This window comes from Oncorhynchus keta, unplaced genomic scaffold (assembly GCF_023373465.1).
Source record: "Oncorhynchus keta strain PuntledgeMale-10-30-2019 unplaced genomic scaffold, Oket_V2 Un_scaffold_4394_pilon_pilon, whole genome shotgun sequence".
In the NCBI taxonomy this organism is placed as follows: domain Eukaryota; kingdom Metazoa; phylum Chordata; class Actinopteri; order Salmoniformes; family Salmonidae; genus Oncorhynchus; species Oncorhynchus keta.
The window spans coordinates 273,114-300,088 of NW_026290944.1; the positions used below are offsets into that span (position 1 = coordinate 273,114).

General features: G+C 46.8%; 2 protein-coding genes across 2 annotated transcripts in view; both read left to right on the top strand.

Moving 5' to 3' along the window:
• LOC127928898 (zinc finger protein 271-like) overlaps window positions 1–26,975 on the top strand; it is a 94,488-nt gene that overhangs the window by 16,245 nt on the left and 51,268 nt on the right. The gene's annotated exons all lie outside the window — the stretch shown is intronic.
• Window positions 14,050–25,299, top strand: LOC127928891 (zinc finger protein 660-like). The gene is made up of 2 exons (XM_052516432.1): window positions 14,050–14,716; window positions 23,589–25,299. Exons 1-2 carry the CDS (start codon window positions 14,272–14,274, stop codon window positions 24,728–24,730), a joined length of 1,587 nt encoding a protein of 528 aa, XP_052372392.1. The 5' UTR covers window positions 14,050–14,271; the 3' UTR covers window positions 24,731–25,299.

Below are 26,975 nucleotides of genomic sequence, written 5' to 3' on the forward strand. Positions count from 1 at the left end.
ACGGTGGCTAGGAAAAACTCCCTAGAAAGGCCAAAACCTAGGAAGAAACCGAGAGAGGAACCAGGCTATGTGGGGTGGCCAGTCCTCTTCTGGCTGTGCCTTGTCTGCTATCTTGTCTCATCGCTACAACTCCCGTACGGGCTCGGGAGAGACGAAGGTTGAAAGCCATGCCGTCCTCCGATACACAACCCAACCAATCCGCACTGCTTCTTAACACAGCGCGCATCCAACCTGGAAGCCAGTGCACCTGGCAACCTTGGTGACAAGAGCACTGGCCCGGCCCGCCACAGGAGTCGCTGGTGCGCGATGAGACAATCCTACCGGCCAAACCCTCCCTAACCCAGACGACGCTAGGCCAATTGTGCGTCGCCCCACGGACCACCCGGTCGCGGCCGGTTACGACAGAGTACTCATAAAATGTGCATGTTGCTTGGGAACGGACCGACGTTAGTCTGGTGTCTCGCCTCAGACCTGCCATGGGTTACCCTACCAGTAGGTCTTATAAACTACAGACATTATAGCTCTGAGGGTCCTCAACACACACAAGCCTCTACACCGCGTTCAAGGTCTCGGTCCAGGGGAACAGGGAACTATTTACAATACAAACATCCGACCATCACAGCCAGTGGCTCAGTGTCCTTCACCTCTCCCCTTAGTGTCCTTCACCTCTCCCCTTAGTGTCCTTCACCTCTCCCCTTAGTGTCCTTCACCTCTCCCCTTAGTGTCCTTCACCTCTCCCCTTAGTGTCCTTCACCTCTCCCCTTAGTAGTCCTTCACCTCTCCCCAAGTGTCCTTCACTTCTCCCCTTAGCGTCCTTCACCTCTCCCCTTAGTGTCCTAAAACCCCACTTCTCCCCTGCAGTGTCCTTCACCTCTCCCCTTAGTGTCCTTCACCTCTCCCCTTAGTGTCCTTCACCTCTCCCCTTAGTGTCCTTCACCTCTCCCCTTAGTGTCCTTCACCTCTCCCCTTAGTGTCCTTCACCTCTCCCCTTAGTGTCCTTCACCTCTCCCCTTAGTGTCCTTCACCTCTCCCCTTAGTGTCCTTCACCTCCCCTTAGTGTCCTTCACTTCTCCCCTTGTCCTTCACCTCTCCCCTTAGCGTCCTTCACCTCTCCCCAGTGTCCTTCACCTCTCCCCTTAGTGTCCTTCACCTCTCCCCTTAGCGTCCTTCCCCAGTGTCCTTCACCTCTCCCCTTAGTGTCCTTCTCCCCTCCCCTTAGTGTCCTTCACCTCTCCCCTTAGTGTCCTTCACCTCTCCCCTTAGTGTCCTTCACCTCTCTCCCCTCCTAGTGTCCTTCACCCTCCCCTTAGTGTCCTTCACCTCTCCCCTTAGTGTCCTTCACCTCTCCCCTTAGTGTCCTTCACCTCTCCCCTTAGCGTCCTTCACCTCTCCCTTAGCGTCCTTCACCTCTCCCCTTAGTGTCCTTCACCTCTCCCCTTAGTGTCCTTCACCTCTCCCCTTAGCGTCCTTCACCTCTCCCCTTAGCGTCCTTCACCTCCCCTTGGGAACGGACCTCTCCCCTTAGTGTCCTTCACCTCAGACCCCTTAGTGTCCTTCACCTCTCCCCTTAGGTCCTTCATCTCCCCTTATAGTCCTTCACCTCTCCCCTTAGTGTCCTTCACCTCTCCCCAAGTGTCCTTCACTTCTCCCCTTAGTGTCCTTCACTCTCTCCCCTTAGTGTCCTTCACCTCTCCCCTTAGTGTCCTTCACCTCTCCCCTTAGTGTCCTTCACCTCTCCCCTTAGTGTCCTTCACCTCTCCCCTTAGTGTCCTTCACCTCTCCCCTTAGTGTCCTTCACCTCTCCCCTTAGTGTCCTTCACCTCTCCCCTTAGTGTCCTTCACTTCTCCCCTTAGTGTCCTTCACCTCTCCCCTTAGTGTCCTTCACCTCTCCCCTTAGTGTCCTTCACCTCTCCCCTTAGTGTCCTTCACCTCTCCCCTTAGTGTCCTTCACCTCTCCCCTTAGTGTCCTTCACCTCTCCCCTTAGTGTCCTTCACCTCTCCCCTTAGTGTCCTTCACCTCTCCCCTTAGTGTCCTTCACCTCTCCCCTTAGTGTCCTTCACCTCTCCCCTTAGTGTCCTTCACCTCTCCCCTTAGCGTCCTTCACCTCTCCCCTTAGTGTCCTTCACCTCTCCCCTTAGTGTCCTTCACCTCTCCCCTTAGCGTCCTTCACTTCTCCCCTTAGCGTCCTTCACTTCTCCCCTTAGCGTCCTTCACTTCTCCCCTTAGCGTCCTTCACCTCTCCCCTTAGCGTCCTTCACTTAGCGTCCTTCTCCCTTAGCGTCCTTCTTAGCGTCCTTCTCCCCTTAGCGTCCTTCACCTCTCCCCTTAGCGTCCTTCACCTCCCCTTAGCGTCCTCTCCCCACTCTCTCTCCCCTTAGTGTCCTTCACTTAGCGTCCTTCTCCCCTTAGCGTCCTTCACTTCTCTCTCCCTTCTCCTTCCTTAGCGTCCTTCACCTCTCCCCTTAGTGTCCTTCACCTCTCCCCTTAGCGTCCTTCACCTCTCCCCTTAGCGTCCTTCACCTCTCCCCTTAGCGTCCTTCACCTCTCCCCTTAGCGTCCTTCACCTCTCCCCTTAGCGTCCTTCACCTCTCCCCTTAGCGTCCTTCACCTCTCCCCTTAGCGTCCTTCACCTCTCCCCTTAGTGTCCTTCACCTCTCCCCTTAGCGTCCTTCACCTCTCCCCTTAGCGTCCTTCACCTCTCCCCTTAGCGTCCTTCACCTCTCCCCTTAGCGTCCTTCACCTCTCCCCTTAGTGTCCTTCACCTCTCCCCTTAGTGTCCTTCACCTCTCCCCTTAGCGTCCTTCACCTCTCCCCTTAGTGTCCTTCACCTCTCCCCTTAGCGTCCTTCACCTCTCCCCTTAGCGTCCTTCACCTCTCCCCTTAGTGTCCTTCACCTCTCCCCTTAGCGTCCTTCACCTCTCCCCTTAGCGTCCTTCACCTCTCCCCTTAGCGTCCTTCACCTCTCCCCTTCTCCCCTTAGTCCTTGTCCTTCACCTCTCCCCTTAGCGTCCTTCACCTCTCCCCTTAGTGTCCTTCACCTTCTCCCCTTAGTGTCCTTCACCTCTCAGTGTCCTTCTCCCCTTAGCGTCCTTCACCTCTCCCCTTAGCGTCCTTCACTCTCCCCTTAGTGTCTCCCCTTAGCGTCCTTCACCTCTCCCCTTAGCGTCCTTCACCTCTCCCCTTAGCGTCCTTCACTTCTCCCCTTAGTGTCCTTCACCTCTCCCCTTAGTGTCCTTCACCTCTCCCCTTAGCGTCCTTCACCTCTCCCCTTAGCGTCCTTCACCTCTCCCCTTAGTGTCCTTCACCTCTCCCCTTAGCGTCCTTCACCTCTCCCCTTAGTGTCCTTCACCTTCTCCCCTTAGTGTCCTTCACTTCTCCCCTTAGCGTCCTTCACCTCTCCCCTTAGTGTCCTTCACCTCTCCCCTTAGTGTCCTTCACCTCTCCCCTTAGTGTCCTTCACCTCTCCCCTTAGTGTCCTTCACCTCTCCCCTTAGCGTCCTTCACCTCTCCCCTTAGCGTCCTTCACCTCTCCCCTTAGTGTCCTTCACCTCTCCCCTTAGCGTCCTTCACCTCTCCCCTTAGTGTCCTTCACCTCTCCCCTTAGTGTCCTTCACCTCTCCCCTTAGCGTCCTTCACTTCTCCCCTTAGCGTCCTTCACCTCTCCCCTTAGCGTCCTTCACCTCTCCCCTTAGCGTCCTTCACTTCTCTCCCCTTAGCGTCCCTTCTCCCCTCTCCCCTTAGCGTCCTTCACCTCTCCCCTTAGCGTCCTTCACCTCTCCCCTTAGTGTCCTTCACCTCTCCCCTTAGTGTCCTTCACCTCTCCCCTTAGCGTCCTTCACCTCTCCCCTTAGCGTCCTTCACTCTCCCCTCCCCTTAGCGTCCTTCACCTCTCCCCTTAGCGTCCCCTTCACCTTCTCCCCTTAGTGTCCTTCACCTCTCCCCTTAGTGTCCTTCACCTCTCCCCTTAGTCCTTCACCTCTCCCCTTAGCGTCCTTCACCTCTCCCCTCTCCCCCTTAGTGTCCCTTCACCTCTCCCCTTAGTGTCCTTCACCTCTCCCCTTAGTGTCCTTCACCTCTCCCCTTAGCGTCCTTCACCTCTCCCCTTAGTGTCCTTCACCTCTCCCCTTAGCGTCCTTCACCTCTCCCCTTAGCGTCCTTCACCTCTCCCCTTAGCGTCCTTCACCTCTCCCCTTAGCGTCCTTCACTTCTCCCCTTAGCGTCCTTCACTTCTCCCCTTAGCGTCCTTCACCTCTCCCCTTAGCGTCCTTCACCTCTCCCCTTAGCGTCCTTCACCTCTCCCCTTAGCGTCCTTAGTGTCCTTCTCCCCTTAGCGTCCTTCACTCTCCCCTTCCGTCCTTCAGCGTCCTTCACTTCTCCCCTTAGTGTCCTTCACCTCTCCCCTTAGCGTCCTTCACTTCTCCCCTTAGCGTCCTTCACTTCTCCCCTTAGCGTCCTTCACCTCTCCCCTTAGCGTCCTTCACTTCTCCCCTTAGCGTCCTTCACTTCTCCCCTTAGCGTCCTTCACTTCTCCCCTTAGCGTCCTTCACCTCTCCCCTTAGCGTCCTTCACTTCTCCCCTTAGCGTCCTTCACTTCTCCCCTTAGCGTCCTTCACTTCTCCCCTTAGCGTCCTTCACTTCTCCCCTTAGCGTCCTTCACTTCTCCCCTTAGCGTCCTTCACTTCTCCCCTTAGCGTCCTTCACTTCTCCCCTTAGCGTCCTTCACTTCTCCCCTTAGCGTCCTTCACCTCTCCCCTTAGTGTCCTTCTTCACCTCCCCTTAGCGTCCTTCACTTCTCCCCTTAGCGTCATCTTCTCCCCTCACTTCTCCCCTTAGCGTCCATCACCTCCCCTTAGTGTCCTTCACTTCTCCCCTTAGCGTCCTTCACTTCTCCCTTAGTGTCCCCTTACGGTCACCTCTCCCCTTAGCGTCCTTCACCTCTCCCCGTCCCATCCTCTCCCCTTAGTGTCCCAGTCCTTCACCTCTCCCCTTGTCCTTGGCACCTCTCCCCCGGAGGAGCGTCCTTCACCTCTCCCCTGAGCCCGTCTGTGGTCCCCTTGGGTCCTTCACTTCTTGCAGGGTTTAGGGTCCAGAACCCTCCAGGTGGACTAGTGTCCTTCATGGGTGCGTCCCCTTAGCGTCCTTCACCTCCCCTTTGTCCTTCACTTCTCCCCTTAGCGTGGGACTTCTCCCCTTAGCGTCCTTCACTTCTCCCCTTAGGTCCTTCAAGAGTCCCCGTCCTTCACTCTCTCCCCTTAGTGGAGGGAGCGTCCTTCACTTCTCCCCTCTTTCCCTTCAGGGAGCGTCCTTCACTTCTCCCCTTAGCGTCCTTCACTTCCCCTTTGTCCCTTCACTTCTCCCCTTAGCATCCTTCTTCCTGCAGGGAGGGGCTTCCTGCAGGGAGGGGCTTGGCTCCCTTGGCACCGGAGGGGCTGGGCTCCTTCACTTCTCCTTGCAGGAGGGGCTGCAGGGAGCCCGTCTGTGGTCCTTGGGCTTGCAGGGTTTGGGAGGGGCCGGGCTGCAGGGGGATTGTTGCTCCAGGTGGGCTGGCAGAATGGCCCGTCTGTGGTCCTTGGGCTTGCAGGGTTTGGGAGGGGCCGGGAAGTGCGGGGGATTGTTGCTCCAGGTGGACTGGCAGAATGGGTGCGTGGGCAGGCCCTCCTTGCTGGGTGGTCTGGCATGGGAGGCGTAGGGAAAGGGAAGAGTGCCTGGATTCCCTCCCGCTGGTAGTGGAGGGAGGGGCTGGGCTGCAGGGAGGGGCGGGGCTTGGCTGCAGGGAGGGGCTGGGCTGCAGGGAGGGGCTGGGCGGTGACGCTGGGTGCAGGAGCGAGCCCCAATCCCTGGTGCAGCACCATCCTCTCCCTCTGACGCCGGGAGTACCTGAAACAGGGAGAGAAACCAAACACAAAGCTGTCACTCAGATTGTCATTTAGTCACAAGGCTTTTGTGTAACAAGTCTTCCATAACGTCTTACCACTGACTGATGGTCCTGTGATTCAGCTCAAAGAGCTGAAGGTTGGTCTCTGGGCCATCAACCTCAGGCTGTTCAGCACTGCCTCCCTGATGGCCACGTAGTCCGCCAGAATGAGCGCCCACCTGCTCTTCTTGACGCCGGCAGACTGCGTGGCGCTGGGATGGATTTGACAGAGCTGACTGCAAAATGGCCTCCACCAAACGGCTGGTGCCCTCTGCCAATTTGCAGGGCCCGAGTTGAGTCCGAGAAGGGAACTGAAACAAAGGAGATAAATAATTAGAGAACGTTAAAAAAATAATGATATCGCCATCGCCTGAAATTCAGATGCATTTAATGTAGAGGCAATATAATAGTGAGGACATGAACAACATACCGTCTTTTCCACGATGGACGACTTCACCTTCGTTGCCTTGAACCGCCCCTGAACGATCCTCTCCTGGTCTGGCAGCGCCAGCCACAGCGCCCCAGACCGTCTACCCTGCGGTCCGACAGCCCCTGAACGATCCTCTCCTGGTGCCGGGCAGGGTAGATGGTGCCACCAGACCGTCTACCCTGCGGTCCGACAGCCCCTGAACGATCCTCTCCTGGTGCCCTGGCAGGGTAGATGGCGCCACCAGACCGTCTACCCTGCGGTCCGACAGCCCCTGAACGATCCTCTCCTGGTGCCGGGCAGGGTAGATCAAGCGCTGCTTGTCTAAGTCTGGCAGCGCCAGCCACAGCGCCACCAGACCGTCTACCCTGCGGTCCGACAGCCCCTGACGGTTCCTCACCCCCACCAAGGCCCTGGCAAGCCGACAGACATGCTGGTAGCCCGGCAGTCTATCAGGGCCCTTCGTCTCCCCCTGAAGATAAAGAGACATGGAAGAATCGATGAGGACGATGTCACACACATTTAGCGGTAACGCATAACATTCTTCTACAAAAGGAAATAGGAGATGTTATTTTATATTATGTAACTGATGTTAATCTGTTAAATGTTTCCGTGTGTCAAGTTAAACTGTAGTTTGTTTTGTTATCCTGTTCAGTGAATGATTACTGTGACTATTAATGGGAGTTCAGGCCATGAAAACGGTGTGTATGCTAATTTAGAAACCATGACCCAATCAGATAAGAGGAAATTGCCTAGGAACAGAGACCAGGGTCCAGAAGATGGTTCGCAAAACAAAGAGAGGACCAATGACATTCCACCGGGGAAAGACGTTGGGGGTCATAGAATGTAAAGGGAGGTGACGTCTACAAGGGAAGAGTATTAGACGTTGGGGGTCATAGAATGTAAAGGGAGGTGACGTCTACAAGGGAAGAGTATTAGGCGCAGGGGGTCATAGAATGTAAAGGGAGGGGTGGACGTCTACAGGGAAGAGTATTAGGCGCAGGGGGGTCATAGAATGTAAAGGGAGGTGACGTCTACAAGGGAAGAGTATTAGACGTTGGGGGTCATAGAATGTAAAGGGAGGTGACGTCTACAGGGAAGAGTATTAGGCGTTGGGGGTCATAGAATGTAAAGGGAGGTGCGTCTACAAGGGAAGAGTATTAGACGTTGGGGGTCATAGAATGTAAAGGGAGGTGGCGTCTACAGGGGAAGAGTATTAGGCGTTGGGGGTCATAGAATGTAAAGGGAGGTGACATCTACAGGGAAGAGTATTAGACGTTGGGGGTCATAGAATGTAAAGGGAGGGACGTCTACAGGGAAGAGTATTAGACGTTGGGGGTCATAGAATGTAAAGGGAGGTGACGTCTACAAGGGGAAGAGTATTAGGCGTTGGGGGTCATAGAATGAAGGTGACGTCTACAAGGGGAGTATTAGACGTTGGGGGTCATAGAATGTAAAGGAGGTGGCGTCTACAAGGGAAGAGTATTCTCCGTTGGGGGTCATAGAATGTAAAGGGAGGAAACGTCTACAGGGGAAGAGTATTAGTCACGTTGGGGGTCATAGAATGTAAAGGGAGGTGACGTCTACAAGGGAAGAGTATTAGACGTTGGGGGTCATAGAATGTAAAGGGAGGTGGCGTCTACAAGGGAAGAGTATTAACCGTTGGGGGTCATAGAATGTAAAGGGAGGTGGCGTCTACAGGGAAGAGTATTAGACGTTGGGGGTCATAGAATGTAAAGGGAGGTGGCGTCTACAGGGGAAGAGTATTGCGTTGGGGGTCATAGAATGTAAAGGGATGACGTCTACAAGGGGAAGAGTATTAGACGTTGGGGGTCATAGAATGTAAAGGGAGGTGGCGTCTAAGGGAAGAGTATTAGACGTTGGGGGTCATAGAATGTAAGGGAGATGGCGTCTACAAGGGAAGAGTATTAGACGTTGGGGGTCATAGAATGTAAAGGGAGGTGGACGTCTACAGGGGAAGAGTATTAGACGTTGGGGGTCATAGAATGTAAAGGGAGGTGCGTCTACAGGGAAGAGTATTAGACGTTGGGGGTCATAGAATGTAAAGGGAGTGGCGTCTACAAGGGAAGAGTATTAGACGTTGGGGGTCATAGAATGTAAAGGGAGGTGACGTCTACAGGGAAGGTATTAGACGTTGGGGGTCATAGAATGTAAAGGGAGGTCGTCTACCGTTGGGGGTCATAGAATGTAAAGGGAGGTGACGTCTACAGGGGAAGAGTATTAGACGTTGGGGGTCATAGAATGTAAAGGGAGGTGACGTCTACAGGGGAAGAGTATTAGACGTTGGGGTCATAGAATGTAAAGGGAGGTGGCGTCTACAAGGGAAGAGTATTAGACGTTGGGGGTCATAGAATGTAAAGGGAGGTGATCGTCTACAAGGGAAGAGTATTAGACGTTGGGGTCATAGAATGTAAAGGGAGGTGACGTCTACAAGGGAAGAGTATTAGACGTTGGGGGTCATAGAATGTAAAGGGAGGTGACGTCTACAGGGGAAGAGTATTAGACGTTGGGGGTCATAGAATGTAAAGGGAGGTGGCGTCTACAAGGGAAGAGTATTAGACGTTGGAGGTCATAGAATGTAAAGGGAGGTGACGTCTACAAGGGAAGAGTATTAGACGTTGGGGTCATAGAATGTAAGGGAGGTGGCGTCACAAGGGAAGTAAGACGTTGGGGGTCATAGAATGTAAAGGGAGGTGCGTCTACAAGGGAAGAGTATTAGACGTTGGGGGTCATAGAATGTAAAGGGAGGTGCGTCTACAGGGGAAGAGTATTAGCGTTGGGGGTCATAGAATGTAAAGGGAGGTGGCGTCTACAGGGGAAGAGTATTAGTCTCCCGTTGGGGGTCATAGAATGTAAAGGGAGCGTCTACAAGGGAAGAGTATTAGACGTTGGGGGTCATAGAATGTAAAGGGAGGTGACGTCTACAAGGGAAAGTATTAGACGTTGGGGGTCATAGAATGTAAAGGGAGGTGACGTCTACAGGGGAAGAGTATTAGACGTTGGGGGTCATAGAATGTAAAGGGAGGTCCGTCTACAGGGAAGAGTATTAGACGTTGGGGGTCATAGAATGTAAAGGGAGGTGACGTCTACAAGGGAAGAGTATTAGACGTTGGGGGTCATAGAATGTAAAGGGAGGTGACGTCTACAAGGGAAGAGTATTAGACGTTGGGGGTCATAGAATGTAAAGGGAGGTGACGTCTACAAGGGAAGAGTATTAGACGTTGGGGGTCATAGAATGTAAAGGGAGGTGACGTCTACAAGGGAAGAGTATTAGACGTTGGGGGTCATAGAATGTAAAGGGAGGTGACGTCTACAGGGGAAGAGTATTAGACGTTGGGGGTCATAGAATGTAAAGGGAGGTGACGTCTACAAGGGAAGAGTATTAGACGTTGGGGGTCATAGAATGTAAAGGGAGGTGACGTCTACAGGGGAAGAGTATTAGACGTTGGGGGTCATAGAATGTAAAGGGAGGTGACGTCTACAAGGGAAGAGTATTAGACGTTGGGGGTCATAGAATGTAAAGGGAGGTGACGTCTACAGGGGAAGAGTATTAGACGTTGGGGGTCATAGAATGTAAAGGGAGGTGACGTCTACAGGGGAAGAGTATTAGACGTTGGGGGTCATAGAATGTAAAGGGAGGTGACGTCTACAGGGGAAGAGTATTAGACGTTGGGGGTCATAGAATGTAAAGGGAGGTGACGTCTACAGGGAAGAGTATTAGACGTTGGGGTCATAGAATGTAAAGGGAGGTGACGTCTACAGGGGAAGAGTATTAGACGTTGGGGTCATAGAATGTAAAGGGAGGTGTCTACAAGGGAAGAGTATTAGACGTTGGGGGTCTCTACAGGGAAGAGTATTAGACGTTGGGGGTCATAGAATGTAAAGGGAGGTGACATCTACAGGGGAAGAGTATTAGACGTTGGGGGTCATAGAATGTAAAGGGAGGTGACGTCTACAGGGGAAGAGTATTAGACGTTGGGGTCATAGAATGTAAAGGGAGGTACGTCACAGGGGAAGAGTATTAGACGTTGGGGGTCATAGAATGTAAAGGGAGGTGACGTCTACAGGGGAAGAGTATTAGACGTTGGGGGTCATAGAATGTAAAGGGAGGTGACGTCTACAGGGGAAGAGTATTAGACGTTGGGGGTCATAGAATGTAAAGGGAGGTGACGTCTACAAGGGAAGAGTATTAGACGTTGGGGGTCATAGAATGTAAAAAACAACAATCGACTAAATGGGGTCAGACATCATATCATTATGACGTCATAATAGCCATTGATTCTTGAAGAATAGAACTTAGAAATGACTCAAATGATTCAACTGTATTTCCCCCATCAGAAACCAAAACATAAGCTCGTATAACACCACTATTGGTAAATTAACACTGTATAGCCTCAATCTGGTTAAAACTATCATTTTGACCTTATGGACGGCCAGTCCTTGTATTCATAGTGTAGTGAATTCAGAGCGAGGCCCTGAGCGGGACTCAAACCTGGGTCCAGCGACTGTCAAGCCAACACCTTATAACTGTTTTGCCAAGATGTCTGAACTTCTTGATGAGGTTGCTAGGTGTTGGGTTAAGGTTGCTAACAATAGCTTTCTCTATGAATTTAAGAGTGGTAACATTTCTCCAGCCCCCATCTCTCAGCTGTTTACCAAGTCTCTGGGCAGCCATTTTGTTGCTGTTTAAATCCGAGGTTGTCCCTTTAAAAAAGCCACAATCAAATCAACCAATCTGCAGTTGAAACAATGAAGCGTCATTCATTCCGCCACTTATAAACGTTTATGATGTAACAATGATGTGATGATGTAAAAATATGATGTAACAATGATGTAAAAATATGAAATGAAATCGGATAACTAACTAGACGACAGAAGGGGGTTTAAAACACAGTGGCTAATATACAACAAAACGTCTAAAGAGCTTTACTGGTTCGTCTATTTTGTCTAGCAAGCTACGGAGGTGTCTGACTGACTGTTGCTGCCGTCCACTAGATTATACGTCACACCAGCGGCATCGCCTTAAAGTCGCACATCGCCACCTGTCTGATGAAGAGAAACAGATATATCTAGCCTCCAAATACTGAAATAAGATACATATTTTTTTTATAGAGTGCACTGAAAATATTCAGCTGCAATAAGAATTATCTTGATAGTATGAAGAGTGTTATATAAATATATGTAAACAGTCATATACATAGTTCATATATTATACAGCGTCAAGCCAAACCGCCTGACTCAAGTCATCTACCTACCCCTGTTAAAATAGGAACTAGCTCACACAACCAGCAATAAAACTACCCCCCTAACACTATCCCCTCAGCTTTGTTGTCTCCCGACCCCAGGAAACAAAGACATTCCATCGCATGAACACATACACCCAGCCATAGTAAACTGCCCCTCTACCTCACGAACCCCTGACACAAAACATCTCCTAGAATAAACACTCTTCCCCTCTTCTACTGGTCGGGTGCCCAGAACAGAAGACTGCTGTGCACCAATGGGGGCTTCTACTCTGGCTAGAGCGGGTCCGCCTCCAACCCTACGGGACCATTCAGAAGGCGTCACGACAAGACTCTACCTACCTTATTCTACGTATAAAAATGAATGTAACCTTTGTATAAGTTCTCTTTTTCACCTGACTCCTTACCGCGTTATATGAACTAGATCCGTGCACGTAAAACTGCAGGACAAGATATCTTTTGACCATTAAAACTGCCTTTTGTTACAACTGAAATCCACTCTGTCCAGCGCCCGTGATTTGGTCTCGACTCTCCAGTATTTAAACACTAACAAGAGGTAACTCCATGGACCATTTATCCAATGTATTGTAAAGCTAGTCAATGTTACAGTTTGAATAGCCTAGCCAGCTACTGTAAATGTATTTAAAAAAAATGTATTTATGTTTTATTTTTATTAATAACAAAACAATATATAAAGCACATGAGGGAACACAGGCATACATAGATTACAGACAATAGACAATCGAGCTAGGGGCGGGGCTGGGGGCGGGGCTGGGGGCGGGGCTAGGGGGTACAATATCACATTACAATTACACAAGGACCTTAAGGGACATGCATATACTTACAATTCTAACAGCTTTTTTGTTAGTAGAGCATTTAACCGTCTTAAAATACAGTTCAATTTATTTTTGTAGGATACGAAAATGTGGTTTTCTGTTTGTAAATTTACATTTAAGTCATTTAGCAGACGCTCTTATCCAGAGCGACTTACAAATTGGTGCATTCACCTTATGACATCCAGTGGAACAGCCACTTTACAATAGTGCATCTAAATCTTTTAAGTGGGGGTGAGAAGGATTACTTTATCCTATCCTAGGTATTCCTTAAAGAGGTGGGGTTTCAGGTGTCTCCGGAAGGTGGTGATTGACTCCGCTGTCCTGGCGTCGTGAGGGAGTTTGTTCCACCATTGGGGGCCAGACAGCGAACAGTTTTGACTGGGCTGAGCGGGAACTGTACTTCCTCAGTGGTAGGGAGGCGAGCAGGCCAGAGGTGGATGAACGCAGTGCCCTTGTTTGGGTGTAGGGCCTGATCAGAGCCTGGAGGTACTGAGGTGCCGTTCCCCTCACAGCTCCGTAGGCAAGCACCATGGTCTTGTAGCGGATGCGAGCTTCAACTGGAAGCCAGTGGAGAGAGCGGAGGAGCGGGGTGACGTGAGAGAACTTGGGAAGGTTGAACACCAGACGGGCTGCGGCGTTCTGGATGAGTTGTAGGGGTTTAATGGCACAGGCAGGGAGCCCAGCCAACAGCGAGTTGCAGTAATCCAGACGGGAGATGACAAGTGCCTGGATTAGGACCTGCGCCGCTTCCTGTGTGAGGCAGGGTCGTACTCTGCGGATGTTGTAGAGCATGAACCTACAGGAACGGGCCACCGCCTTGATGTTAGTTGAGAACGACAGGGTGTTGTCCAGGATCACGCCAAGGTTCTTAGCGCTCTGGGAGGAGGACACAATGGAGTTACATACAATACATACATCTTACATGCATACAATGCCAAAAAAGATGCAAAACTGTTTCTGGGTGGCCATTACAAAAGGAGCAATTTGAGTTGATGTTTTCCTTAAACTTCTTCGTATAGTGGTTGGCAGGATAATATTTATGAATAATTTTAAAGGAAACTTCCTTAATTTGTGTGGCAACATCCAAACTTTTTCCAACAGATATTATCAATAAATCCATTCCAATAAGGAATGACATAAGGTATGGATGGATACAACATCCTGCTGAAACAAGGATCGTATCGCTCTGTTGTTGAATGGACCAAAAGAGAAACAAATCTTTCCTTTCTACTGTGAAGTTATAATCTACATAAGGTATAGATAGATACAACATCCTGCTGAAACGCTACTGTAAATGTCCATTTGTGTTTCATAGTTACATCGTAGATAAAAGCAGGTCATTGGTTGCCTCGATCACAAGGGGTCTGTACTGGACTTCTGATTGGTTCCAAGTTTTGGAGTTTGGCAAATTTGCCTGAGCAGACAGACAGAGTGTTAAAATGTACTTTTCATGAGAAAATGTGCAAGAATTGAAGGTGACAACAAAAGTTATAGTCATAACAATTTTGTACTGTGATATCTTGCCCACTCCAGTCAGCAGATGGCGGTCTGCGACTTTAAGGCGATGCTGCTGGTGTGACGTATAATGTAGTGGACGGAACTCTTCTTTCAACAGCAGCAACAGTTAGTCAGACACCTCGGTAGCTTGATAGACAACAGAGACGAAACAATAAAGATCTTTAGACTGGTTCGTAGAGCCAGTCTATTTTAAACTCTTTACTGTCGTCTAGTTAGTTATCCGATTTAATTTCATATTTACGGTGTTGTTATTAGTCATCTAGCTGGCTGGTTAAGTTAGCATTAGCCTACCAAGCTAACATCCGCGACCATGAGTTCACTGAGCTACTCTCCTCATGCTGAAGAAGAGGCGGTCTGCTGGACGGAGAAAGAAGGTCTGGGGCTGAACATTGTCGTGAAAGAGGAGGAGGAAGAGGAGGCTGTTACAATACAAAAACAAGTAGAGGTTGAGGCTGTTACAGTGAAAGAAGAAGAGAAAGACGTCCCAGTTAAAGAAGAGGAAGACTCGTTCAGAGTGAAAGAGGAGGAGGATGTTACAGTAAAAGTAGAGGAGGAAGAGAAAGAGGAAGATGCAGTTTTTGGAGTAAAAGAGGAGGAGGGGGAGATGGCTGTCACATCGAAAAAGGAGGAGGAAGAAGAGGAGGAAACTGGATATCTGGGCCCGGTTTCCCAAAGTCATCTTAAGGCATCCAATAGTTCTAATGATGAACTCAACCGTAAAATGTGTTTGAAAAACCCTGCCTCGATTAACACTAGTAAGTACTTTCTTAAAAACAGAGGTACAAACTCTGCAGTTGTTGAACTGATGTTTGCTGTTAAAGGGACAATATGCAATGCTACATCCATTTTTTGACTTTTAAATTATTTATTTCTAGCCATTGATTCTTGAAGAATATAACACATTCCTCATGAGCTGAGTTCAACTGTTTTCCCCATCAGAACCCCAAATAATATTTTTTTACTATAATGTTTAGAAACAATGTAAACCAACACTGTATATCCTCAACATGGTTAAAACTATAATGTTGATATCATGGATGGTCAGTCCTTGCATCCATAGGTCTGTCTATGAATTTGAGTAGTTACATTTCTCCAGCCCCATCCATCTTATTACCAAATCAGTGGTGTAATTACAGCTTTGTTATTGGTTGAACTGCAGATTGGTTGATTGATGTGTGGCTTTTTAAAATGGGGCAAACTAGGATTTAAACAGCAACAAAATGGCTGCCCAGAGACTTGGTTAACAGCTGAGGGATGGGGGAAGGAGAAGTGTAACCACTCTCAAATTCATAGAGAACGATATTGTAGAAACCTTAACCCAACATCTAGCGACCTCGTCAAGAAGTTCAGACATCTTGGCATAACAGTTAAAAGGTGTTGACTTGACAGTCGCTGGACCCAGGTTTGAGTTCAGCTCAGGGCCTCTCCCTGAATTCACTACACTATGAATACAAGGACTGGCCATCCAGAAGGTCAAAATGATAGTTTTAACCAGATTTTGAGGCTATACAGTGTTTGTTCATGAACAATGGCCTTTAACAAGCTTATGGATTGCCACTACTGTAGCTCAGTTGGTAGAGCATGGCGCTTGTAACGCCAGGGTAGTGGGTTCGATTCCCGGGACCACCCATATGTAGAATGTATGCACACATGACTGTAAGTCGCTTTGGATAAAAGCGTCTGCTAAATGGCATATAAAAAAATGTTTTGGTTTCTGATGGGGGAAATACAGTTGAATCATTTGAGGCATTTATAAGTTCTATTCTTCAAGAACCAATGGCTATTATGATGTCATAATGATATAATGTCTGACCCCATTTAGTCGACTGGTCGATAGGCTGTTGGTCGACCAACATCTTTTTAGTCGAGCAAATTATATATGTTTTTTTATGGCACAAGACACATGTCCTGCGCCGTTTCAGTGGACTAATCCATTGCAGAGGCTGTGGGGGTGGCACAGTCCAAGAAGGGGCGTGTACCCTACATGATTTTGGCCCCGATTTAGCTGTCTTTGACAAGTTTTTGTGATCGGGATAAAGTCACTGTGTCGTTGCCTACTCAGGGTGTACAGCCGTCACCGACACTCGTTTAATGTGAGTTGATCAGAGACACAATCTGAGGGCTACTGATCACGTCTTTGAGCAGTCCCAGACGTCCCGATATTTTAAAACATGTTTGATTTTAACGGAACATAATCTACAATATATCTTTAGTGGTGAGATGTGCAATGACATGTTTTGAGAACGGTGATCAGAAATAGCCAATGAGAGCTCACCAGAGAAGAAGCCATGGAGATGATAACATTGTGTAGACCACCCCCTCCCCCCTAGTAGGAGAGATGACGACTAGTATTTGTTTGTATTTGCCTTTAACCAAAGCCAGTGTGAAATCGTTACAGCTTTGATGTTCACGAGCAACATAATCTACAATGTTATTCAATTCAAAGTGTTTGGTGGATATTTCAACTCTGTAGTTGTGAGGGTGAATATCTGACTGAAAAGGTTTATGCTTCTGCTTTCAGACACAACTCGTTCTAGCTCCTTTAACGATCTAATTACATCATCACCTCATTGTGTAATTACACCATCACGTCATTGTGTAATTACATCATCACGTCATTGTGTAATTACATCATCACGTCATTGTGTAATTACATCATCACCTCATTGTGTAATTACATCATCACGTCATTGTGTAATTACATCATCACTCATTGTGTAATTACATCATCACGTCATTGTGTAATTACATCATCACCTCATTGTGTAATTACATCATCACGTCATTGTGTAATTACATCATCACGTCATTGTGTAATTACATCATCACGTCATTGTGTAATTACATCATCACGTCATTGTGTAATTACATCATCACGTCATTGTGTAATTACATCATCACGTCATTGTGTAATTACATCATCACGTCATTGTGTAATTACATCATCACGTCATTGTGTAATTACATCATCACCTCATTGTGTAATTACATCATCACGTCATTGTGTAATTACATCATCACGTCATTGTGTAATTACATCATCACCTCATTGTGTAATTACACCATCACCTCATTGTGTAATTACATCATCACGTCATTGTGTAATTACACCATCACCTCATTGTGTAATTACACCATCACCTCATTGTGTAATTACACCATCACGTCATTGTGTAATTACACCATCACCTCATTGTGTAATTACATCATCACGTCATTGTGTAATTACATCATCACGTCATTGTGTAATTACATCGTCACGTCATTGTGTAATTACATCATCACGTCATTGTGTAATTACACCATCACGTCATTGTGTAATTACACCATCACGTCATTGTGTAATTACACCATCACGTCATTGTGTAATTACATCATCACGTCATTGTGTAATTACATCATCACGTCATTGTGTAATTACATCATCACGTCATTGTGTAATTACATCATCACGTCATTGTGTAATTACACCATCACGTCATTGTGTAATTACATCATCACGTCATTGTGTAATTACACCATCACCTCATTGTGTAATTACACCATCACGTCATTGTGTAATTATCACGTCATTGTGTAATTACATCATCACGTCATTGTGTAATTACACCATCACGTCATTGTGTAATTACGTCATTGTGTAATTACATCATCACGTCATTGTGTAATTACATCATCACGTCATTGTGTAATTACACCATCATCATTGTGTAATTACACCATCACGTCATTGTGTAATTACACCATCACGTCATTGTGTAATTACATCATCACGTCATTGTGTAATTACATCATCACGTCGTCATTGTGTAATTACACCATCACGTCATTGTGTAATTACACCATTGTGTAATCACGTCATTGTGTAATTACACCATCACCTCATTGTGTAATTACACCATCACCTCATTGTGTAATTACACCATCACGTCATTGTGTAATTACACCATCACGTCATTGTGTAATTACACCATCACGTCATTGTGTAATTACATCATCACGTCATTGTGTAATTACACCATTACACCATCACGTCATTGTGTAATTACATCATCACGTCATTGTGTAATTACATCATCACGTCATTGTGTAATTCACCGTCATTGTGTAATTACATCATCACGTCTCATCGTCACGTCATTTAATTACACCGTCACGTCATTGTGTAATTACATCGTCACGTCATTGTGTAATTACATCGTCACGTCATTGTGTAATTACATCACGTCATTGTGTAATTCACGTCATTGTGTAATTACATCGTCACGTCATTGTGTAATTACATCGTCACGTCATTGTGTAATTACATCGTCACGTCATTGTGTAATTACATCGTCACGTCATTGTGTAATTACACACACGTCATTGTGTAATTACATCGTCACGTCATTGTGTAATTACATTACATCGTCACGTCATTGTGTAATTACATCATTGTGTAATTACATCACGTCATTGTGTAATTACATCATCACGTCATTGTGTAATTCATTGTGTAATTACACCGTCACGTCATTGTGTAATTACATTCACGTCATTGTGTAATTACATCATCACGTCATTGTGTAATTACATCGTCACGTCATTGTGTAATTACATCGTCACGTCATTGTGTAATTACATCGTCACGTCATTGTGTAATTACATCGTCACGTCATTGTGTAATTACATCATCACGTCATTGTGTAATTACATCGTCACGTCATTGTGTAATTACACCATCACGTCATTGTGTAATTACATCATCACGTCATTGTGTAATTACATCATCACGTCATTGTGTAATTACATCGTCACGTCATTGTGTAATTACATCATCACGTCATTGTGTAATTACATCGTCACGTCATTGTGTAATTACATCGTCACGTCATTGTGTAATTACATCATCACGTCATTGTGTAATTACATCGTCACCTCATTGTGTAATTACATCGTCACGTCATTGTGTAATTACATCGTCACGTCATTGTGTAATTACATCATTGTGTAATTACATCGTCACGTCATTGTGTAATTACATCGTCACGTCATTGTGTAATTACATCTTACATCATCACCTCATTGTGTAATTACATCGTCACGTCATTGTGTAATTACATCGTCACCTCATTGTGTAATTACATCGTCACGTCATTGTTTTAGGGAGGCAGCGTGGTTGTAAATCAAATCAGAGTTTATTTGTCACGTTCACCTTACAGTGAAATGCTTACTTACAGGCCCTAACCAGCAGTGCAGTTCAAGAAGAAATATTTACCAATTCTTAAGTAAAAAAAATAGACAAGTAAAGAAAGAAATTTTAAAAAACTGTTAAATGACAGTGAAAATAACAGTTGCGAGGGTGGTACTGGTACAGAGTCTATGTGCGGGGGCACCGGCTAGTCGTGCTAATTGAGGTAATATGTACGTGAATGTATAGTTAAAGTGACTATGCATAGACAATAAACAGAGAGTAGCAGCGCCGTAAAAGAGGGGTTGGGGGGAGGGGGTGGCGGGTCACAATGCAAATAGTCTGGGTAGCCATTTGATTACAAGTTCAGGAGTCTTATGGCTTGGGGGTAAAATCTGTTGAGAAGCCTAGACTTGGCGCTCTGGTACCGCTTGCCATGCCTTGGTAGAGAGAACAGTCTATGACTGGAGTGGCTGGGGTCTTCAACCATTTTTAGGGTCTTCCTCTGACACCGCCTGGTGTAGAGGTCGTGGATGGCAGGCAGCTTAGCCCCAGTGATGTACTGGGCTGTACGCACTACCCTCTGCAGTGCCTTGCAGTCGGAGGCTGAGCAGTTGCCATACCAGGCAGTGATGCAACCAGTCAGGATGCTCTCGATGGTGCAGCTGTAGAACCTTTTGAGGATCTAAGGACCCATGCCAAATATTATCAGTCTCCTGAGGGGGAATAGGTTTTGTTGTGCCCTCCTCACGACTGTCTTGATGTGTTTTGAACATTCTAGTTTGTTGGTGATGTGGACACCAAGGAACTTGAAGCTCTCAACCTGCACCACTACAGCCCTGTCGATGAGAATGGGGGCGTCCTCGGTACTCCTTTTCATGTAGTCCACGATCTCCTTTGTCTTGATTACGCTGAGGGATATGTTGTTATTCTGGCACAAACTTAATGATTGTGTTCGAGTCGTGCCTGGCCATGCAGTCGTGGGTGAATAGGGAGTACAGGAGAGGACTGAGTACGCACCCCTGAGGGACTCCAGTGTTGAGGATCAACGTGGCAGATGTGTTGCTACCTACCCTCACCACATGGGAGTGGCCCGTCAGGAACTCCAGGATCCAGTTGCAGAGGGAGGTGTTAAGTCCCAGGATCCTAAGCTTTGAGGGCACAATGGTGTTGAACGCTGAGCTGTAGTCAATGAATAGCATTCTCACATAGGTGTTCCTTTTGTCCAGGTGGGAAAGGGCAGTGTGGAGTGCAATAGAGAATGCATCATCTGTGGATCTGTTTGGGCGGTATGCAAATTGGTGTTGGTCTAGGGTTTCTGGGATAATGGTGTTAATGTGAGCCATTACCAGCCTTTCAAAGCACTTCATGGCTACGGACGTGAGTGCTACGGGTCTGTAGTCATTTAGGCAGGTTACCTTAGTGCTCTTGGGCACAGGGACTATGGTGGTCTGCTTGACGCATGTTGGTATTACAGACTCAATCAGGGACATGTTTAAAATGTCAGTGAAGACACTTGCCAGTTGATCAGCACATGCCCAGAGCACACATCCTGGTAATCCGTCTGGCCCAACGGCCTTGTGAATGTCGACCTGTTTAAAGGTCTTACTCACATTGGCTGTGGAGAGCGTGAAGACACAGTCGTCCGGAACAGCTGATGCTCTCATGTATGTCTCAGTGTTGCTTGCCTCGAAGCGAGCATAAAAGTCATTTAGCTCATCTGTCACTGGGCAGCTCGCAGCTGTGCTTCCCTTTGTAGTCTGTAATAGTTTGCAGGCCCTGCCACGGTGCAGTACGATTCAATCTTAGTACTGTATTGGCACTTTGTCTGTTTTGATGGTTCATCTGAGGGCATAGCAGGTTTTCTTATAAGCTTCCGGGTTGGAGTCCCACACCTTGAAAGCGGCAGCTCTACCCTTTAGCTCAGTGCAGATGTTGCCTGTAATCCATGGCTTCTGGTTGGGGTGTGTACGTACAGTCACTGTGGGGACGACGTCCTCGATGCACTTATTGATAAATCCAGTAACTGATGTGATGTACTCCTCCTCAATGCCATCGGAAGAATCCCGGAACATATTCCAGTATGTGATAGCAAAACAGTCCTGTAGCTTAGCATCTGCTTCATCTGACCACTTATAGACCAAGTCACTGGTGCTTCCTGCTTTAATATTTGCTTGTAAGCAGGATAGAATTATGGTCAGATTTGCCACATGTTGGTCGAGGGAGAGCTTTGAACGCGTCTCTGTGTGTGGAGTAAAAGGTGATCTTGAATTTATTTTCCCCTCTGGTTGCGCATTGAACATGCTGATAGAAATGAGGTAAAGCTGATTTCAGTTTCCCTGCATTAAAGTCCCCGGCCACTAGGAGCGCCACCTCTCGGTGAGCAGTTTCCTGTTTGCTAATTTCCTTATACAGCTGACTCAGCGCGGTCTTACTGCCAGCGTCTGTCTGTGGTGGTAAATAAAGAGACACGATGTTTATGAAAACTCTCTTGGCAAATCGTGTGGTCTACAGCTTATCATGAGATACTCTACTTCAGGTGAGAAAAATCTTGAGACTTCCTTATATTTCGTGCACCAGCAGTTGTTTACAAATATTCACAGACCGCCCCCCTGTTCTGTCTAGCCGGTGCAGCGTATTTCCCACCAGCAGAATGTTTTCCATGTCGTCAATCAGCCGGTGAAACAGAAGATATGACCGTTTTTGACGTCCCGTTGGGAGGATATTCGTGATCGTAGTCTAATTTATTGGCCTTGTTCGGTGTCTGAAGTACATCCTTCCTGCTTCCTGCTCGTTGAAAAAAAAAATCAGAGGTGAGCGATCGCTGATCCCGTAAAACGGCTGCCATTTCTTCTTGACCCAAGTGAATAAGACGTCTGACGACCAAGTGAGGAATCTTGTAGTATGTGACAGATGGTCAGTGTGCTCACCACCACTACGTTGGTAAGACTTTAACTAGAGGGAAGACTGTTGTTTAATGTGAGGCTCGGAGATGTTTTGTAGTGTCCATCCGGTATAAGATGCTCAAGGCATGTCTCTATCCAGACGGCCATCACTGACGGTTGTTTAATGTGAGGCTCGGAGATGTTTTGTAGTGTCCATCCGGTATAAGATGCTCAAGGCATGTCTCTATCCAGACGGCCATCACTGACGGTTGTTTAATGTGAGCTGGTCAGAGACACAATCGCTCTCTCTCTCCCCCAATTAGTGCACATTCATTGTTTCCTCATTTCAGTGTGTGAATTGTTTGCCTTTCGATTGTTAGATGTCTCACTGTTTGACAAACATCGCTGTAGCTCTTTCACCACAGCTGAAACCGACACATTTTTATGGGGGGGGGGGGGTTGTATTATGCTAATTCGTTTTCAGGGGGGTGCAGACATCAACTCTAGGGGGTTAACCTGTCTCCTCCCCCCTCATCTACACTGATTGGAGTGGATTTAACAAGTGACATCAATAAGGAGCATATCTTTAACCTGGATTCACCTGGTCAGTCTGTCATGGTGAGAGCAGGTGTTCTTAATGTTTTGTTCACTCAGTGTATATAGTCTTCTGTAAGTTAACATGTGGAACTGCATGAAATGGGTTTTAGTTTCCAGTCATTTAGAAATGTGATCCCAATGTCCCACATTGTCCTCTTTATTAATATAATGACTCCTATAGAGTATCGTATTAGTTTAAAACTAAAATGGACCAATCCTGGATCGCCCCCTGTATTATCAGCCACTGAAATAGGAGAGTCTTTGTCTCCTCTCCGTTTGTTTACTCAACCCAGAGTGAAACCAAAACACCCCATGTAACCCATGGCAACCTGATGACTCAGAGTCACGTCATAAACAAGTAGGATGACCACCATGGTGGAAAATAAACTGATATTCACCATCTGGCACCATTCAACAGTCTAGATTTACCAGGTTATTACTAAATAAACTGTTCACCATCTGGGACCATTCAGCAGTCTATATTTACCAGGTTATTACTTCTAAACAAAAACACTTTTGAGGCTCTCATAGGCTTACAATTACAAATACAGATACATTCTCTTGGTAAATAAATAACTTCAATAATAATAATAATATGCCATTTATCAGACGCTTTTATCCAAAGCGACTACAGTCATGTGTGCATACATTCTACGTATGGGTGGTCCCGGGAATCGAACCCACTACCCTGGCGTTACAAGCGCCATGCTCTACCAACTGTGCTACAGAAGGACCACATATATATATAGCCTAGAATCATCCACTATACTACTGTGGAAACAATAATACAAAACATGTATGTTGTTGCTCACTTGACTGTCTTTTTAAGATAATTGTCAAGTAAGTTTCTAAAAGCATTTAAACATTCATTAAGGATGTAAAGTATGACAACATGGGACATCACCTTTTAGCTAAGAGACTTCTGCTGTTGTGGGCCTTTCTTTAACCACCTGTCTGACTTTGTTGTTCATACAGGAGAGAGACGTGACTCTTGTGGATCCTCTGGGGAGCCTCAACAACATCATGAAGCTGACGAGGCAGAGAAAAGTTTCTCCAGATCAGAACACCTCAAGAAACACCAGCAGAGACCCACAGGGAAGAAATCTCACCACTGCTCTGACTTTAGAAAGAGTTACTCAAGATCATATTCACTAAAAGTACACCAGAGAATTCACACAGGAGAGAGAACATATCGCTGTAATCAATGTGGAAAGAGGTTTGCTCACTTAAAAACACTGGTATTACACCTGAGAATACACACTGGGGAGAAATGTCACAGCTGCTCTGATTGTGGGAAGAGGTGCACGTCTTTAGTAACCCTTAAAATTCATCAAAGAATCCATACAGGAGAGAAACCTTATAGCTGCTCTGACTGTGGGAAGAGTTTTTATTGGTCAGGACATTTAAAATCACACCAGAGAATTCACACAGGAGAGAAACCTTATAGCTGTGACCAATGTGGGAAGACTTTTACTCAGTCAAACAACCTGATATCACACCAGAGAACACACACAGGCGAGAAGCCTTACCACTGCTCTGACTGTGGTAAGAGTTTCTCAAGAACAGATACGCTAAAAGTACACCAGAGAATCCATACAGGAGAGAAACGTTATTGCTGCTCTGACTGTGGGAGGAGATTTTTTTGGTCAGGACATTTAAAATCACACCAGAGAAGACACACTGGAGAGAAGCCTTATAGCTGTGATCAATGTGGGAAGACTTTTACTCAGTCAAGCAACCTGATAGCACACCGGAGAACACACACAAGAGAGAAATATCACAGCTGCTCTGATTGTGGGAAGAGATGTACCTCTTTAGTAACACTTAAAATACACGAGAGAATCCATACAGGAGCAAAATGTTATAGCTGTGATCAATGTGGGAAGAGTTTTACTCAGTCAAACAACCTGATATCACACCAGAGAACACATACAGGGGAGAAGCCTTACCACTGTTCTGACTGCGGTAAGAGTTTCTCCAGATCAGATTCTCTAAAAAGACACCAGAGAACACACACAGGCGAGAAATCTCATAGCTGTGAACAATGTGACAAGAGATACTCTGATAAAAGATCTCTGATTAAACATCAGAAAATACATGAAGGAGTTGTTTCATGATATCAATGAAATAATGTTACAATGTAGATTGTTTTAACATTGTAGTAGGAGTAGTTTAATGATGTCACAATGTAGAATGTTTTAACATTGTAGTAGGAGTATTTTAATGATGTCACAATGTAGAATGTTTTAACATTTGTAGTAGGAGTATTCTAATGATGTCATAATGTAGATTTTTATTTTATTTTTTATTTCACCTTTATTTAACCAGGTAGGCTAGTTGAGAACAAGTTCTCATTTGCAACTGCGACCTGGCCAAGATAAAGCATAGCAGTGTGAACAGACAACACAGAGTTACACATGGAGTAAACAATTAGCAAGTCAATAACACAGTAGAAAAAAAAATGGGCAGTCTATATACAATGTGTGCAAAAGGCATGAGGAGGTAGGCGAATAATACAATTTTGCAGATTAACACTGGAGTGATAAATGATCAGATGGGCATGTACAGGTAGAGATATTGGTGTGCAAAAGAGCAGAAAAGTAAATAAATAAAAACAGTATAAAAACAGTATGGGAATGAGGTAGGTGAAAAAGGGTGAGCTATTTACCTATAGACTATGTACAGCTGCAGCGATCGGTTAGCTGCTCGGATAGCTGATGTTTGAAGTTGGTGAGGGAGATAAAAGTCTCCAACTTCAGCGATTTTTGCAATTCGTTCCAGTCACAGGCAGCAGAGTACTGGAACGAAAGGCGGCCAAATGAGGTGTTGGCTTTAGGGATGATCAGTGAGATACACCTGCTGGAGCGCGTGCTACGGATGGGTGTTGCCATCGTGACCAGTGAACTGAGATAAGGCGGAGCTTTACCTAGCATGGACTTGTAGATGACCTGGAGCCAGTGGGTCTGGCGACGAATATGTAGTGAGGGCCAGCCGACTAGAGCATACAAGTCGCAGTGGTGGGTGGTATAAGGTGCTTTAGTGACAAAACGGATGGCACTGTGATAGACTGCATCCAGTTTGCTGAGTAGAGTGTTGGAAGCCATTTTGTAGATGACATCGCCGAAGTCGAGGATCGGTAGGATAGTCAGTTTTACTAGGGTAAGCTTGGCAGCGTGAGTGAAGGAGGCTTTGTTGCGGAATAGAAAGCCGACTCTGGATTTGATTTTTGATTGGAGATGTTTGATGTGAGTCTGGAAGGAGAGTTTGCAGTCTAGCCAGACACCTAGGTACTTATAGATGTCCACATATTCAAGGTTGGAACCATCCAGGGTGGTGATGCTAGTCGGGCATGCGGGTGCAGGCAGCGATCGGTTGAAAAGCATGCATTTGGTTTTACTCGCGTTTAAGAGCAGTTGGAGGCCACGGAAGGAGTGCTGTATGGCATTGAAGCTCGTTTGGAGGTTTGATAGCACAGTGTCCAATGACGGGCCGAAAGTATATAGAATGGTGTCGTCTGCGTAGAGGTGGATCAGGGAATCGCCCGCAGCAAGAGCAACATCATTGATATATACAGAGAAAAGAGTCGGCCCGAGAATTGAACCCTGTGGCACCCCCATAGAGACTGCCAGAGGACCGGACAGCATGCCCTCTGATTTGACACACTGAACTCTGTCTGCAAAGTAATTGGTGAACCAGGCAAGGCAGTCATCCGAAAAACCGAGGCTGTTGAGTCTGCCGAGAAGAATTTGGTGATTGACAGAGTCGAAAGCCTTGGCGAGGTCGATGAAGACGGCTGCACAGTACTGTCTTTTATCGATGGCGGTTATGATATCATTTAGTACCTTGAGTGTGGCTGAGGTGCACCCGTGACCGGCTCGGAAACCAGATTGCACAGCGGAGAAGGTACGGTGGGATTCGAGATGGTCAGTGACCTGTTTGTTGACTTGGCTTTCGAAGACCTTAGATAGACAGGGCAGGATGGATATAGGTCTATAGCAGTTTGGGTCCAGGGTGTCTCCCCTTTGAAGAGGGGGATGACTGCGGCAGCTTTCCAATCCTTGGGGATCTCAGACGATATGAAAGAGAGGTTGAACAGGCTGGTAATAGGGGTTGCGACAATGGCGGCAGATAGTTTCAGAAATAGCGGGTCCAGATTGTCAAGCCCAGCTGATTTGTACGGGTCCAGGTTTTGCAGCTCTTTCAGAACATCTGCTATCTGGATTTGGGTAAAGGAGAACCTGGAGAGGCTTGGGTGAGGAACTACGGGGGGCGGAGCTGTTGGCCGAGGTTGGAGTAGCCAGGCGGAAGGCATGGCCAGCCGTTGAGAAGTGCTTATTGAAGTTTTCGATAATCATGGATTTA